The 17,321-nt window shown below is 39.4% G+C and overlaps 1 protein-coding gene across 4 annotated transcripts in view; it reads left to right on the top strand.

Annotated features, from left to right (window-relative positions):
• Positions 1 to 17,085, top strand: part of dph1 (diphthamide biosynthesis 1) — a 123,830-nt gene extending 106,745 nt beyond the window's left edge. For 2 of the 4 annotated variants that reach the window (XM_077722275.1, XM_077722276.1), the window contains 9 exons: positions 130 to 251; positions 2,829 to 2,983; positions 4,336 to 4,457; positions 8,198 to 8,266; positions 8,899 to 9,055; positions 9,830 to 9,930; positions 13,640 to 13,718; positions 15,030 to 15,164; positions 15,274 to 17,085. In XM_077722275.1, the coding sequence (XP_077578401.1) occupies positions 130 to 251; positions 2,829 to 2,983; positions 4,336 to 4,457; positions 8,198 to 8,266; positions 8,899 to 9,055; positions 9,830 to 9,930; positions 13,640 to 13,718; positions 15,030 to 15,164; positions 15,274 to 15,345 (1,012 nt within the window). In that variant the 3' untranslated portion in view covers positions 15,346 to 17,085. The remainder of the gene's footprint in view (positions 1 to 129; positions 252 to 2,828; positions 2,984 to 4,335; positions 4,458 to 8,197; positions 8,267 to 8,898; positions 9,056 to 9,829; positions 9,931 to 13,639; positions 13,719 to 15,029; positions 15,165 to 15,273) is intronic. The other 2 variants (XM_077722278.1, XM_077722277.1) reach the window with 2 other exon arrangements.
• Positions 17,086 to 17,321: the final 236 nt, after the last annotated feature.

Here is a 17,321-nt window from a genome sequence, read left to right as displayed (position 1 = left end):
CGATTGATCTTATTCAACTCTCTCCTTATCACATGCCGTGTGGATCGATTCTCGCGATGGTTGGCCAACAGTAGGATGCATAATTTCTGCTGGGCTTGTTCTCTAATTAGTTTGCATGTGTGATTGTAGGTTCACGGATGCGGACACCGTCGTGATGGGCGACGTGACATATGGGGCATGCTGCTTGGATGACTTTACAGCCCGAGCCTTGGGAGCTGACTTCATGGTTCATTATGGCCACAGTTGTCTTGGTGAGTCTTTATTTTTATCTTGGTACATGTTTGAATATGAGAAAATATACAATAATTATTTTGAAGGAAACCTTTTCTGAATTGGATAGTATAAAAAGCGTGATTCACCGAATCCACAAATGTTGAAGTTGCAATGTGGCAAGGATGACAGTAGTATCTCTTTAATTTGAAATTCAATATTTTATGCAGTGGGCATCAAAAGTGAAGAAACTTAAGTTACAGCAGCAAAAAACAACTTTATTTTCAACTCTATAACCTTTACAACTCATTTGAAATAATTTAAAAAAAATGCTTTTTCCTATACTGCCTAGTAATAGTCCTTTCTGTCTTTGGCCCTTCCTGTTGTATTGTTTAGCTGGTCGATCCTTCTTTCACAGAGTATCCTCCAGATAAACAAACTAGATGATGTAACAGTACTTATAGTGAAGTGGCATTCATATTTACTTATGCTCTGTATACCTATTCTACTAGTTTATTTTCTCTCTCCTCGTAACTTGGATTTTTAATATGTATAAGTATTCATAAGTTGAGGTAGTGGAACTGTTATTTTGTTCATTAGGGTGCATGTTCATCAACAGTAGCATTTAAACCGATTGTGTATTATTGTGTATTTCTTGACCTTTCCCACCACTCAGTTACAATGGCGTCACGTGCACATCATGTCAGACACCTGTGAGAGATCAAAGAAGCCGAACTGATTCATAGAGGAACTCTCTTCCACTTTAATGTTTCCACTCGTCTTTCTCCTTTTGTTTGTCACTGTCATCTTTTGTGTTTTATCGTCATAGACCTCCTCCAGCTATATACCAAGTTCCTCAAAAAAAAAACTGAACAAAAAAAGCAAACTAAAATAGAATGCTTTGCACACAAAAGAGAATTGTCACGTCAGTTTCCCTCTGCTCAATATAAAGTAGTAGATCAACTAGTATAATTGTCGGTAGCAATACGTTGTTTAGCAAATTGATAGTGACTTTAAATGTATTTCTTCAAGTTATCTACGCAATTAAGAGGATCACATGCTGTGTAGGTGTCATGTGTAAACTTTCTATTTACCTATTTTAAGAATATGCCCTAGGGTAGATATCTTTCCCACTGTTTCACGTGCATGTTGTATTGTAACATGTTTCATCAATAGTCAAATATGTAGGAGGAAAACAAGGATCTATTGCTCTCTGCTAGTTAAAACTATTTCAGTGCTCATCCCCACACTAGTCAGTTTTTCTGACTGATGGAAAATCAGTTGTAATGCACATTTGCAATCACTAAAAGTTCTCTGCACTTTTGCATCTGTTTTACAATGGAATTAACATCTCAATTGGCCTGACTGGTAATTTTACGGGATTCCATTCAATTGTTGGATTAGGAGGCTGTGTCGTTTTGATCAAATTGGTCATTTTTTTCCCCCTCTGAGTATAGTCCCTCATTAGTGACTCTAAGCACGATAGACAAATGGATGGTTGTGTTAAGTCACAATGAATAAATAAACTCCCCTCCACAATGGTAAGAACTCACTATTAGATAGACTGCAAGTAATCTCTGGTTAATCACAGACAATCAATAATTTGACGTGAACATTCTCTAGCCCCAATAACCGCAGCTAAGAGGTCAGTGAATTCTGTCCATCTCATTGACTGCGTCTCTAATGATAGCATCTTAAAAGCCGGCTGCCATCTTCACCTCAGCAAAAATCGATTGTTTGCCCTTTACCATTGGAGAATGCCCACAAACAATTGACAGGTGCAAGCATGATTGTAGTTTCTACTCATCTTCTCAATGCTCCCATTCCCTACCCTCATGTTATGTTAAAGTCCGGGGATACTGATAAAAAAATATTTTAAAAATCCATATTCATGCCTTTCCTCATCGTTTTCTGTTCTGGTGAAATGACATGAATCGCTCCTGTTGTACAATAACTGGTCATTTCCATACGCATTTGGTTCCAAGCTTTATTTGTCTTTGTATCTCGTGGAACACAAACTTTATTAACGGATCCCAGTCTCTTTCTATCGTTGTCCACAATCCCTATCTCGCAACCCTATAATATTCACTTGTGCCCTTTCCCTGTTATCTTGCTTTGTTCTCCTGTCTCTCCAGTGATAATCTAGTGTATTAAATACCAGTTCATACAGCATGAAATGTATGAGGTCATTGGCTCTGTCGTTACAATGGCACCCTTTTGCTCCCCATCTGCAAAATCAATGCAGCGCCAAACCAAGTATAGTTCTAATCAGGGCTTGTCGTAATGCCATTTTCTTTAGCTTCTTATTACTTAAGTCATCCAAAGCGTCTAAAGACCATCTCAAGGCACGGTTGCACTGTAAATGGACTGTGAAATTAATTACATAAACAGTAATCATGTGTGTCTATTACCTTCCTAAATAATAGACTGCTGTGCATTGGCTTTACTCACACACAGAACAATGTTCACCTCCAGTAGACCACAATGGTGCCTAGGTACTCATGAACATATGCTATGCAGTCATGTTGGAGTTCCATCAATAGTGTATGTGCTGCTGGCTCACCTGACGCGACCATTTGAATTATTCATCTGCTTCTCTTTTGTCTTTGTCTTCACAGTCCCCATAGATTCCAGCACAGGAATTAAGATGCTCTACGTGTTTGTGGACATTCAGATGGACAATGTACACTTTCTGGACACGGTTAAATTTAACTTTCCTCCTGGAGAATCCCTGGCGCTTGTCAGCACCATTCAATTTGTGGCTGCACTGCAGGTGACGGATCACAGGAATGACATTACACACAGCTTTTTATTGTAGGAGAACTTGATTCACTCACTTTTTCTTTACCCGCTACTTTGTAAATTTAATCTGAGTCTCTTCATGACTGCCCCTTTTTATTGCCAAAATTGTGGGATCAGGAGTAGACATGGGAGAATCTAATTTGCTGTAAAGTCCCGGTGGATATGGGCATGTTTTATACTCTAAAGTGCCAGTATTTACTCTCGTATTATATCTTGCAATTATTGGTCGGAATGCCTACGTTTCAAGTAATTGTATAGACAATGTATTGGCACACACCATATCTTCTGCATGTGCATTTATTATTTTGGTTTGAAAGCTGGCATAAACTATGAAGCAATCATAGTTTCTTTCTCTCTACACAAGCAATGGTGTGAGACATAGAACGCATTAAGATTTGTTCTATATTGCTGCTTTTATGGATTGAAAACACACCCAATGGAATAATTTGGCCACACTCTGCCATGTGTGTCTTTTTGTTTTATCATATGTTTGATAAGACCCATGTGCGAGTGTATTTAGCTTGCACTATATGAACTCTGCCTCCAACTCATGCTGTGTAGGCTGCTAAAGCGATCCTGAATTATGGGCGGCTGCAGCTGAGAGTTCATGTTATTCCCTGTTGACTGCCTTAAGTTAGCTTTTATTCCTTCAATGCGTCCATCATCCCCCACACGTTGGAGCTAATTTGTTCTTGGCGGTCTCATCTTCTCACTTTACTTCAAATAATATACAGTCAAATAGCCAATTTAGTTCATGACGCTTGAAAATCAAATTGACAGTCATGTGACAAAGAGAAGCAAAGTTGCTAATGACCAAGCGATGACGACTTGGGGATGACATCTCTCTGTAGTCTTTTCTGTCTTCTTTCTCCATCTTTTGCATCACTGCCCTATTTTAATCCTGACATTCATTCCCCTATATACTACTATATACACTTTTCCTTTTCTTGGCTCCACTCGACCATTTACTCTTATTCTTTTTTCTCTCCTGTATGAAAGATAAAGAGAAATCATTGGGGGGTTGCAGGGCTGTCAAATGCAGAAGCAGAGAAAATATGTGCACAAAACAAGGCAATCAGGGGCTTCGATGAACAATGATAAAAGCCAGCTGCCGTGTGTGAAACAATGTCGGCGCGCGAAGTCACTTGATGAATATGTTTTAGTATAAAACCAAACAATTTGATAATGTGATGTGAATGCTAACGAACAAGTGATCCCCTCGGTTAGTCGCAACAATGTTGTGCATTCTTTTGCATGAGTCGAGAGAAACTAAACTTGTTTGTTTTTGTTGTTGTTGTTGTTTGTTTGTTTTTTAAATTACAGGCAGTGAGTGCAGCCCTCAAGCCTGACTATGACGTGCTAGTCCCACAGTGTCGACCTCTGTCACCAGGGGAAATTTTGGGCTGCACATCTCCTCGATTGGACCGGAATGTCAGTGCCATAATGTAAGAAATAGCTTTTCACCTCCTAAATTCTTTCCACCTTTTCCGTCAGCGGATATCTATCTGTATAGCCAAGGATGCTATCCCTTCTTTCCTCCCCCATTCTTACCCACCTACAAACTTGTCACTCGAGGAATAATCAGGATGACATCAGACCAGTCATAGCATGCTATAAAAAGTAGATATGTCGGGGTGCCTTTTTTATTATGGGTGGTCAAAAGCAGTGTTAAAAATAACGCTGCACATTGCAAGGGAGGCAGACAAACCCACACAGAGACTTTCACTGTACTCATCAACTTCACAAAAGCAATTCACCCTTTCCAACCAAAAAAAAAAAAAAATGGCATAATTCAAGTTGAATATTTGTATGCATTCCCAGTTTGAATTGTCATGCTTTTGTCCAAAAATCCCAAGGGAAATTTCATTAGGCATTCCATTAAACTATCACCAACACATAATGAGCCAATACCATTATGATCTGCTCCTATTCAACCTAAGCATCAGAATAAGGTAGAAAACTGATATGTGGTCAGAGTATTTTAGAAACTGTTCCCCTTCTGGGATTCTCACACACAACCATCTCAAGGGTATACCAAGAATTGTAAGAGAAAAAAAATCATCCAGTGAGCAGCAGTTCTGAGGGCAAAATTTCTTGTTAATGCCAGAGATCAGAAGAGAACGGCTAGGCTGTTTTGGACTGATAGAAAAGCAAGAGTAAATCAAATAGCCACTTGTTACAACTGAGTATGCAGAGCAGCATCTCTGAATTCTCAGCACGTTGAACCTTGAGGCAGATGGGCTACAGCTGCAGAAAGCCCACACTAGATGCCACTTCTGTCAGATAAGAACAGGAAACTCACCAAAATTGGACAATAAAAAATTGGAAATATATGGCCTAGCCTTATTCCCTGGATGGTAGGTCCATATATGGTGTCACCATGAACCCATGGGGGCCTCCTGGGCCTCCTGCCTTGTATCAACGGTTCAGACTGCTGCTGCTAGTGTACTCGTATAAGGGATATATTCATGGGACCACTTTTGGGCCTCTTTATATCAGTGGAGTATTGCTGCAATGCCACATCCTTCTTGAAAATTGTTCCTGTCCATATTGTTTCCTTTATGACCACAATGTAACCACCCCACCTCGTTATGAGTACTTCCAGCAAAATAATGGACCATGTCGTAATGCTCAAATCTTTTCACTCTGGTTTCTCGAATATGAAAATGAATTCACTGCACTCAACCGGTCTCAGTTACCAGATCTCAATCCAATCGAGCACCTTTAAGATGCCGTGGTACGGGAGATTAGCATCCCGAATATCAATGACAAGTATGCAGTCACTTGTCAGAATCTCTCTTGCCTCCATAAAATGACCATTTTCAATTACATGATAACTTCAATTATAATAATTATCAGTTACTAGCTGATCAACTTGTTTGACTATCTTAAAAACTAAATCTGTTACTGAATAATAATCAATCAATATTTGTGCATTTCCGTCTATGTAAATTTAAATGATGGCCCGTTTTGGGAACAAGCCAGTATAACAATATACCAAGGTGAATCACCAGCTCTTTGTAAGTGCATGCGATGAAAGGTTCCCGGAGCATGAGATTATACTAACGGGACAAGGCCAGGCTTAACTGTATATGCATGAAGCAGGCCCAGCGGGGGAACTACAAAGGTGTGTGTCGATGCTCGTGTGTGTGCAAGTACGTGCTCGCCCACGTGTCTTTGGGCGTATGATGGAAAAAGAAAGTGGAAGGGTTAGGGTTCTTCACCTACTAATCCAATCTGCCTTTGCTTTGATGTGTGTAGAGCTGTGATGGGAGGGAGAATCGATTGGTTTGTCTGACATTTGGAATACTCTTGCTGTCTTGAGCTTTGCTAGTGTCTAACTCTCTTTCTACTTATGCTTACACCTGCATATCCAGTATATGCTGACAGCACATGGTTGGAGCCTTCAGAGGCTGTATAATTGCAATAATAACAAAGGTATTTATTTATTTTCTACCTCATTCAAGCAGCTTGGCTTTTTAACTGCAGGGATTTATGTGGATCTTTCGTGTTTTCTGCTGAATGTGTGCAGCCGGAATATTTATGCCTGTTAAGTATTACAGATCTAAGGATTTTAAAGAACAATGATGTCGGAGTTATTGCTAATAAAATTCTTCTTCTTTATGATTGGCATAGATTTTGGGGAAAGTGTACTAAATTGGAAACCATGATGTCAGGTTCTTTATTGTAGCTGTATTTAAAATGTTTTCAACTAGCACATTTTACTTTTTTATACTGACATTGATCAAAAGTAACAAAATAATAGGTGCATTAAAAATGTTATAGATCTCAGTAGGATATTTGTTTATGATATCGACATGCTTACATTTATAGGAGTGTATTGTTGGCCATCATGTTATTTATAACTGTTATTGCATCTTTGGCCACACTTTTTGCAGTGTGCTGTATAATGACTGTATGATTGACAGATTCACAAGTCTCAACCACATCCGTTTTCTGCCTCTACTTGGACTTTAGCTCCAATTTGACCAATATGCAAATGTGAATTCAAAGATAGGAGTATTGCATAATGTAATGGTGAATAACATTATACTAAGAGCACATTTAATAAGCAAAGTTAATTATTAATGGTATGGCTGAGATTGTCAAGACTCAGGAGAGCGAGCTTTGGGCAAAAGCAGCTTGTGAAAGCAAATGACACGTAAGGACAACTGTCGCAGCTGGCTTGTTTTTCACAGTAGAATCATGCTTGAGCCTTGGATGTTTTCAAGAAAGGAGTAGGGAACAGAGAAGCTTCCGAAAATCAATTCTCTTCCTAACGTAATGCAGTCAGAGAGACATTTTTATAGATGTATTTAACACAAAAAATCTATAGGTTCTTAATGGGACATATTTTCAGGTGAACTCAAAGGCTACGTAGCAACAGCCGTCACCTTAGAAATGATAAATATTCAATACACAGGGAGCTTTGTTGCACATTCTTCCAAAGTCTATTGAAAATGTGCATTATTTACAGTGACTTCACACCCATGCACTTTTCAAACTTTATGGTTCAACGTGGGTACACTAAACCTTGACTGAAGACTTGCGAATGGATTTTAAATCAACCATTTTTTGTCTTTGTTCAAAATCTATTTCCTTCTTTTTTGGGTAACTGCTGTGCAAAATAAAAAATATTTCCATAAAAACCAATTATCTATGATATGCCAGTCCATGGATTGACTGAACCAACCCATCTCTCAGGTTGATAAAGATACAAATCATTAACATTTTTTATTTCACTTACCCAACAAATTGAAGATGTCTTTTTTTTATATCTGTTTATACATAGATGCTGTGTAGAGCACTTCATAGTCTCTGTGGAGAATATTGTGGTTATATAAATAGACATAGTTTGCTTGGTGTTTTCAGTGTTCTTCATGTTTGTACATTCTGCCTACGCAGCGTATGCTGTATCCCCACTAGAAGGCCAGGGGTTAATTGAAAGGGCTTGCATTCTCTGTAAACAGCACGCTCCAATCGTTAGGGGTCATGTTTCCCGGACAGAGGAGCTGGGCTGATCCTGCGCTCCAGGCCCGAGACCAACTAGGCCCTTAGTGTTCTGTAACAAGTTGACCCATGTTTAATTGATTTTAATGGGATATTGAATTTTACACATTCTTTTCTCCTGATATATATATTTTTTAACTAATTTTTCTAACAAAGAATTTCTATATTTATTTAGCTACTTGGGAGATGGAAGATTTCACCTGGAGTCCATCATGATAGCAAATCCAGATATACCAGCCTACAGGTATAGTAAATATAACACACCATTTACGGAATAAAAAAATGTAGTCATCCGAAGTGTGTAAAAGTAAATCATTGGAAATGATGGCAATAAAGTCAGTGCCATGCATAAAAATGACATTAGTTACACTTGTAAATTTATGAAACCCAGCATAACACCTGCCTCAAAAAAGCAGCTTTTACATAATTCAGGATAATCAAAACATACAACATTCCAAAGCACAAACATTGTTGTGAACATGGGGGAATTAATATACCATATCTGACAGTATCAGTCCAAATTGTGGACTTGCTCAAGCGCCATATCCTGATAACATTTGGTAAGGGTGTGTGATTTTGATGACTTACTGTTTTTATGCAAAGTGAAATTGTGTTATAGACATTTGCACAACTGCACAGCCCACCGGTCTCTGTCACAAACAAGATTTTAATCTCAAGTGACGGCCCTGGATCCATGGAAAATAGATTATATATTCTGAAATAGTTCAGATTTACACAACTCCTGTCATACTTGATGTGTTTTCATGATTGGATTTTTAATCTTGCCTTGCATTTTGGCCCGTGGAATAGATACCTGAACAATAGCTGGATGCATTTGTCCATGAGCAATATTTTCTGTTATTTTTCTCTTTGTAGGTACGACCCCTACAGTAAAGTCTTTTCCAGGGAGTATTACGACCACGAGGCCATGCGCGCTTTAAGGCTAGAGGCCATCGACAAGGCACGCTCAGCCCAGAAATGGGGGCTCATTTTAGGCACTCTTGGTCGACAGGGAAACCCAAAGGTTCTGGAGGTGAGTGTGTGTATTTTTGGTTTCAGCTGTTTTTTTTTTTTGGTGTCCTAAGGGCTGCCGTGCAATAGCTGGATATTTGGAGTAACATAGGATTCCAAGACTGGATGGTAATCTTGGAGTAGCAAATTCTATGTAGTGCTCGAGATAAAACACAAGGTAAACAGAGATGTAATCTACTTGAAGCAGAGTGTTGACTGTTTTTCCAAAGCAGTTAAGCGTAAAACGTGTTACAATATTTATGTTTTGTATATTTGTGGCTTGACTGTTTGAGTTTAGCTATCAACTGACTCTTTGCTCTATTAATTTGAATGTTTGAAAAATGATACGATAAGAAAAGATGGAGAGACTCAGAAACAACCATATTTTTATCTACCCAAACTAACATTTCAGGATTTTCAAAATGACATCTCAGTATATGTAAGAAACAAATTTGAACTTCAATAGCTTTAATTATTTTTTTGGGAGGTTTGGGGGACTATCTGTCTCTATTAGATTAGATAACATTATTCATCCCATATTCGTCAAATTTCACTGTCACAGTAGCAAGAGGTTGAGGATACAGACACGGAAAAATACATTTACACATATATACATACACACACATATATAAACATACATACATACATACATACACACACATGTATAGATTAGTGTAGACATTAATAATAATACACCTTACTCTCAAAGGTGTTATAAAATAAGTGTGTCACCAACCTAAGAGAAAATCATATTTTGATAAGAGAATAACAGCATTTCTTACTCAATTCTCCATAGCACCTGGAATCAAGGTTGCAGTCGCTGGGCAGGCGTTTCACTCGAGTTCTTCTGTCCGAGATTTTCCCCAGCAAGTTGGATCTACTGCCTGATGTTGAGGCGTGAGTAATGATACGCACACACGTTCACTCAAACACAACCAAACGTAGAGCACGTCTGATAACAATATGAATAGCACACATCATCATGTTGTGCCTAATGAGAAATACATCTTGCAGAAAAATGCTTTTAGTGAGAACAATGAATATTATTTTAGTCTGCGCTGTTTGTGTAAGGCTTACAGATGAATGCATCATTGTGCCCTTTTCTCTTTTCTACGCTATGAGAATCCACGGTTGGAAGATTTTAATATACGCTCTTTGAAAAGGTCACTACTTTTAACATTTGTTTACTAAATACAATACTTGTCTTCCCATTCTTGTACATTCCTTTTTTTTCTTGGCTTTTTCCCCTCTGTGGTAAAAATATTTAGTTCCTAAAGCTAACTTTTTCATACCAAATACCCCTTAACGAAAAAAGAAACAACTACTATTCCAACATCGTATTAGGGAGGAGTACGTTGAAAAATGCTGTCACTCAGTGGTTTTGTTGAGTTTTTGGGACCAGGCAATGCACTTTGAGCAGCACACATTAAAAGCATTGCATTTTTTCCTCACATTTATCAGACACACATCCTGAATGTGTTTTTTCTAATAAGATCAGATGGAAACTATTCTGCTGCTTTTTTTCCCGAAATCAACATGCCCCCTATGAATATGTTTATATGAGTCTTGCCACAATACCCACAACAGACAGCCGATTCTCTTGCAATGTCCTGAATCCAGTCATGTTGTCTTGTTGTAGGCATGGAAGCAAAAGAGAGTAATGGTGATAGAGCACAGGGCCCCATTCCAAGCTTTCTGTCTTTAAACACCCACACAACTCTTAATGAGAACTGCCATACTGTTATGCTTATAATTTAGTAATTAGACTTCCCCAAAGCAGTCTTTATTGTACTGTACACATATGCAGTTATCTCGCCTAGACTGCCACCATGTGCATTGCAACATTTTATCTTTTCTCTTTTAGTTTTTGACAACAGCCCAACTAAATAGCTTTTTGTTACCTCCGTTTGCCAGGGTCGAAAGCCTAATTGCTGGAGTTATGGGTCAGTAATGAAGCAAGGCGGCGGCGAGTGCTGCATCTGGTTTGAGGAGCACTAAATAGTTTCCATTTACATTTTCACGACAGTTTTCCCCCCGAGTTTAAACGTAATTTGCGATTCCATCCTTTCATTCTTTCAATATTGCTAATTTATTACCGATGTTAGAGATATTCCCCTGTCCCCTCTCAGTGCCCCCAACCCTGAACATTGTGAAATTTAATATATGTTTGGTAAAGACAGTTGCTTTGGATCTTTTAAAAAGCTTCAGCCCATCCTCATTCACCTACTTATCCAATTCGGAGTCACAGTTGCACTGTAGCCAGTTGACGGTAGGTGGGAATCTGGTTACTCTGCAGTTAATATTAGGGTACATGTTGTTAAACAGCTATTCACATTGTAATCTAAACTTTAGTCTAATTTTTGCCTGCTCAATCAAAACAGTCTGGTGCAAACCTGCAACTACACTGCAAAATCTGGTCTTAAAAAACCTCAGATGAGCCATATGCTGCTTCAATTAGGCATATCTTCTAAAGAGCAAGCCTTAAAAGCTCCTGATCAATGTCTTCAAACAAGGTTGTTTGTTTTGTAGCGGTTCCTTTTTTACTGGAGATTTTTATTACAGGACTCTCCATTTCAGTAACAGAATATCTCAGTGCCAAAGTTTGTTCCACATGGGAGCTCAATCTGGCCCCTGAAATACAATAATTACACCCTCTTTTTACCCACTCGTGAATAATGCTGTACAGTTCAAATATTGAAAATCATTATCGTAGTAGTACAAAGCTAGACCTCAATCTGTTAAAATAACCCCTGGTTCTTTGCTTTGTTTGACTTTTCTCATTTCTCACCCTATGGACTTGGATTGAGTTCTTTTCTGCTTTTTAAACTAATCCTCTGCTTTAAACCACACTTAAAATCCCATTAAGCCAGCTGGTCTTTATTGAATATTTTTATATGCAAGTAATATATATCCTGAAATTTTTAATGCACTTAAAAACATTATCAAAACTGTAATTTTTTAATTCCAGTTCTGAGATGATTGTCTTTATTTGTTCCACATTAGGCCACATCAGTGCTTCCAAGTTACTGTATTATCTGTAACTGATGGATTTAAAGGTTTGGCTTCCAGCAAGTCAATTGGTGCAAGGGTGAGAGCATCAGCTGGCTCTCAAATTGTGTGGTAGGGGGGATGAGAAGGGAGGGTGTACGTTGTCGGGATAAATGTGAAATAGGAAAAGGCCACGTGTTTGCCCACAGGCGTGACTTATGCGACAGACAGTACAGTCGAGTGGGAGTCTACTGTGTAATCAATTCAACCATTCAGAAACTTGGCCAGAGTTGGCAAAAGGAAAAAACAAGACAGATGGGCAATTTTGACCTTTAAGCGATTGGACTTTCATTTCCTCTAACCCTCTCTGCTCCATCTATTCCTCCTTAAGCACCATCATACATGTATAACTTATGTCCTTGGCCTTTAATCATACTACGTCATCCATCCTCGTCAATAGCTCCAGCTCCATCAGGCGGATTAGGGACAAGAGTGGGCTGCTTCCGTTGATTTGAAGCCAAGGATTGGATTTAGCTAACCTGCACCATTTATTTTCTCCCACTGCCATTTCCCCCCTCTAATATTTTTCAGATGCACCCCCTTTATAGCCCCCTCATGCATTTGCAAGAGTAAACATTCTTCTCTCTCAGGCAGTCTTCCTGTTCTCTTTTTTTTCCTTGACACCTACCCCACCACCTTGGCCTCCATCTGCTCCATCTTTATTGCTCTTCCTCCTGACACTATCTGCGTCTTCCTCATATCTTTCAAACACAGACCCTGCCCACCAGTCCTGCTTACTCCCTCCCACCACTCTGTCAGCCAACTACTCTATGTAGGCTACCTCCATGGAGACTTCAATGGCGCTTGTTTTTTTTTTTTTACTTCTTAATGCATGCTCACCTAACCTCTCCTATTCCCTCTTACTGCAATTTTGGTGTCCCCTTATGCCCCCACCTTTCAGCTTAACTCTTTGTAACATCACTCATCCTCTGAATGCCGCCGCATTCACACTATGGAGAGCTGCTGCTTGCTAATCAGGACACCATCTCACAAAACAGATGCCCGAGATAAGGAGGAGGCTACAGGGCTCCTATTTGTGAGGGTGGACACAGATGTACCACCGCGCCTCCCTAAAAATATTTTTGGCATCTTGTGACTCAGCTTGTTTGATCGAGACTTATTTGCATAAATTTCCCGAATACGGGATGAATAAACTTATCCAATCCAATCCAATAATGACAATTTTTGCACCCTAATGGAATTTAACTGTAACTGCTTTGATTTGGTTGAAGCGTAGACTTACAATCTTTTAATTGGCAAATATTTACAAATTTGGCATTTATATGAATTGGGAAATTGTGTATAATTGTTGGAGTTCTGGTATTAAACAGTGCTTATGTATATTCACAATTGGGCTCTTTTAAAAGTGAGGTGGATTGTGTTCATTGAACTCCCCTCAAAAAAAGATTATTCCTTTAGGAGAATATACTGCGATTGTGTGTGAGTGTCTCCTCACTCACTTCGTACTGAATCACTTGAATTGACTCCTTGCTTTATTTCAAATCAGTTGTGACAATGTAATTATCCAGTGTGATGATTTGTCCTTTTACTACTGCAGGTGGGTCCAAATTGCATGTCCACGGCTGTCCATCGACTGGGGTTCAGCCTTCTCCAAACCCCTGCTTTCTCCCTATGAGGTAAATCACCCACCACTCATTCTTGCCGCTCAGTTGTCTGGGCCGCCTACCAGCGGCTCTTTAAACGCCAACACGGGTCGGGTGGCACAATTTACAGATACATATGTAGTATTTCCATCATAGCATCTACATTGTTAAGCATAGGCAAAGTGATTTTAATGGCGGTGAATTCATTTAGGGATGTGGGGGGCACAGCAGCCTGCATTAGGGCGGCTCCCCCTGCCGGCTGCACATTCGCCGCACCTCTTTTTCTCAGGAGAAATAGAGTTCCTCAACAAGGTCCATTTATACTAGTCATTGCTACTGCTATTGTTTTTAAAGGGCATCCCCCCATATAAGAAAAATGCAATAAGATGTATTAATCTGAGCGATTAGTTCATTCACACATGCTTGTAGAATGTCTCTGAAGGGACTCACTGTCTTGAAGAGGAAGTGTTTCTTTGCCCTACACCCCCGCCCCCATCTGTGTCAGTGCGTTATGGCCGCCTTTTTTCTAACAGCAAATGCAAAATTAAACCATTTGGAACTGAGCTTGTGAGAGGACGGTCTCTTGGCAGTGAGTGTTTTTACTTGTGCTCTGGCATTTAGAAAGAAGATGACAGTGGCGGGAGGAAAAAGGAGCCGGGAGGGCGGCGGCGTGAGCCCGCAGACGAGAGAGAGAGAGAGAGGCTGCTGGGGTGGGGCCACTTATTTTCAGGGCCTCTCATGTTATATTTATAGTCAATAAGACGCACTCGGCTCTCTTGTCGGAGTAGGGATTAGTGGCGCAAGCTAGCATGCGCAGTGAAGAGGAGAGGATGGAAAAGGGTGCCAAAATAAGGCCAGAGAAGCCAGTTGTTATAATGAAAATATTAGAAACATTCCTGTAAGTAGCTTTCTCTCACTTGACTTTGAACTAATTGTTTGGAGTCATGTTTACAAAACTGAGTGGTAGTAGTTACCTTGGTGTCATTCAAAAGAAAATTAGAATAGACGATTGATCGTTTTCAATAATAAATGGAATGAATATTACGTTTGCGCTCATCTCCTCATGGTAGGATATTCTCTTCAAGCGACTCTGGATGCAGTACATCCCTCGCTCTCCTTGCAACTCTTCTCCAACAGCTGCTGTTACGTTATTCAACAGAACACAACACGACAGCGGCACCTGTTCTCCAAACTCCATATTTTGACACCTGTCTTGCCAGGAGTGTCATTCTCTCTGCTTACCTGCTTACCTGCACATAAAAATCTGCTATAGCAAACAATAACATTTTAAACATGCATACATACATCTCTATATCTTATTGTCTCTCTCTATTCTCCCCCCAGGCAGCGGTGGCTCTCCAGGAAATGGATTGGAAGGAAGTGTACCCCATGGACTTTTACTCCAATCAAAGCCTAGGCCCATGGACCCCCAACCATCCAGATAACCAGCCAGCAAGACCCACTCGTACCCAAACTCAGGTGAGGAGAACTCTTCATCTGCATATAACCGTACTGACATCTAGTGGTGAACATGGCACACATTTGTATTCTACGGTTCACCTTTATCTCCTTTTATTCATCATTTTAGGTTCGCTCTCCCGCTTCTTGCCTGCAAAACCCCAACAAACAGTGCTCACCCTGCTGCTCTAAAGGAGAATGAAGGTAGGAACATGTCTCAAGACTTGATAGAAAGTGGAAGGACACTCCCAAAATGTAGCTCTCAATTCCTACAGGAAATCACATTGTACTTCTCTGCATATTGTAGTATTGAAAACACACATGTACACACCAGAGATAATATCTTATACATCCTTGTGTGTTTTTGAGGCACTCTAGAACTAAAATATGTTGGATTTTTGCCCCAATGCGCTGCAAATGTAATAGAGTGAAACCATTGCAGAGTTTGTAAAGGGAAAAAAAGAAAGACAACGGCCAAGCATTACATGGGGGACTTTGTTTAGATGTGAACACTTGCTTGATTTAAACAATGTACAATTCCGTGTAGGTTCCGTGTCGTTCCCACTGTGCTTTTCCCGCACCGCTTCTCCGTGGGATCCTCTCTCTAGGATGAAACACTTTATTTATTTAACACTGCTAGAGTGTTTTTTTACAAATAGCTCCCTCGGCCCTGTAATTCTTACTTTTATACCTATTTCAAATACAATAGACAAATACAAAGAATGACTTTAGTTTGAGTGATGCTTTTATTTTCACCAGATGCAAGGCTGCAGCAAGAATCTCTGCCAGTCACGATTTTTCCTCCAGCCTCATTATTTATTGATGGAGGATTCTGTCAATAAATAAATATTGAAATGTAAAAGCGCACATTTTCATGCAGAAAACATACTGTCCTTCACACAACCTGAGAACCCCTCTCCCCTTGGCCCCTCCTCAACCCTCCTCCACTCTGGGTGGAGCTAAGATGTTGATGCCAAAGAATTTCTTTACTTTTCTCATCTTGGCGTCTCCTAGGCAACACATCCGTCCACCTCGTCATTCGCCTCATGTCCAGAATTCCAACACCATGCACGACAGCAAAAAAAAAGAACTAATCTTTGCAAAGACCTTGATTTTAAGTCCTTTGTGTCCTTCCATTGGCGACAGAAGAAACAATTAATGAGATTCTTCAATAACGCCAAGCGTGTCAGTTTTATTGATTAAACCAACTATGAAGAGAGAGCAGAAGGCTTATTAATTTTAGGTTCTAAGAGATTTTTCGTCACATCTGATATATTAATTTATCTACTTTCTTCATTTGTCAAGACAAATGTTCCTTCTCACCTAATGTTTGAGAGAAAAGACCCCCCCGCTCCCAACCCCCATTTTTCCAGAATAACTCGCTAGAGTCAGAAATGGTGAATGGTGTGTACATTATTACCAAACGTGACAAAAAATGATTCAAAATGCTAACTCTCTTGTAAGCTTGTTGCAATTCAATGTGTGCATATTTATTTTTATTTTTTTAAAGTGCTTCTCCAAATTTGCCCACTAGATGTTACTGTCTGCATTACTTATTTGCCAGAATGTGAGTCATCTCTCTCTGGAAAAGTCTTGTTGAACAGAAATGTGTAGTGGCTATGTTACTGTAGTTGATGATTTAACGTCACAGAAAGCCAGGGAAGTCAAATTTTGGGTTCAATCCAATCACACAGAGCACAGTTTTATGTGTAAAACAGGCAAAAGGCATCTAAAACATCTGCTCCAGTCTGAGCACTGCATTCACGTCGTTAATTTTTTTTTTTAACTATCAAAAAGTATCCTATTCTATTTTGATAATTCAAGGTTGGGCAGTTTGTTTTTATGCTGGCACATTGTCTATATGACCAAACTTAATTCTTTTGCTAAAGTTCTACAAGACTTTTATTTGGATTAATAAACATAACATGAATATAGATTAACATACATTTGTTTTTTTGTTTTTGTTCAATTTAGGATGTATATTTGATAAATAAATACAATTTCAAAAATGCCCACTTACCGCAAAAAGTGTCTTCAAAGGAAAACATATAAGTGTAAGATGATGACTAATCATGCGTGGGAGCAAGCACCAAATATTCGTCACACACTTTCTTCAGCCCACTACCCTAATTTCCCTCAACTTGACCTCTTTAAAATGTTCATAGTCTTTTACATATG

The sequence above is a fragment of the Stigmatopora nigra genome, chromosome 8 (assembly GCF_051989575.1).
Source record: "Stigmatopora nigra isolate UIUO_SnigA chromosome 8, RoL_Snig_1.1, whole genome shotgun sequence".
Classification (NCBI taxonomy): domain Eukaryota; kingdom Metazoa; phylum Chordata; class Actinopteri; order Syngnathiformes; family Syngnathidae; genus Stigmatopora; species Stigmatopora nigra.
This window is presented reverse-complemented; position numbering and strand designations above follow the sequence as displayed.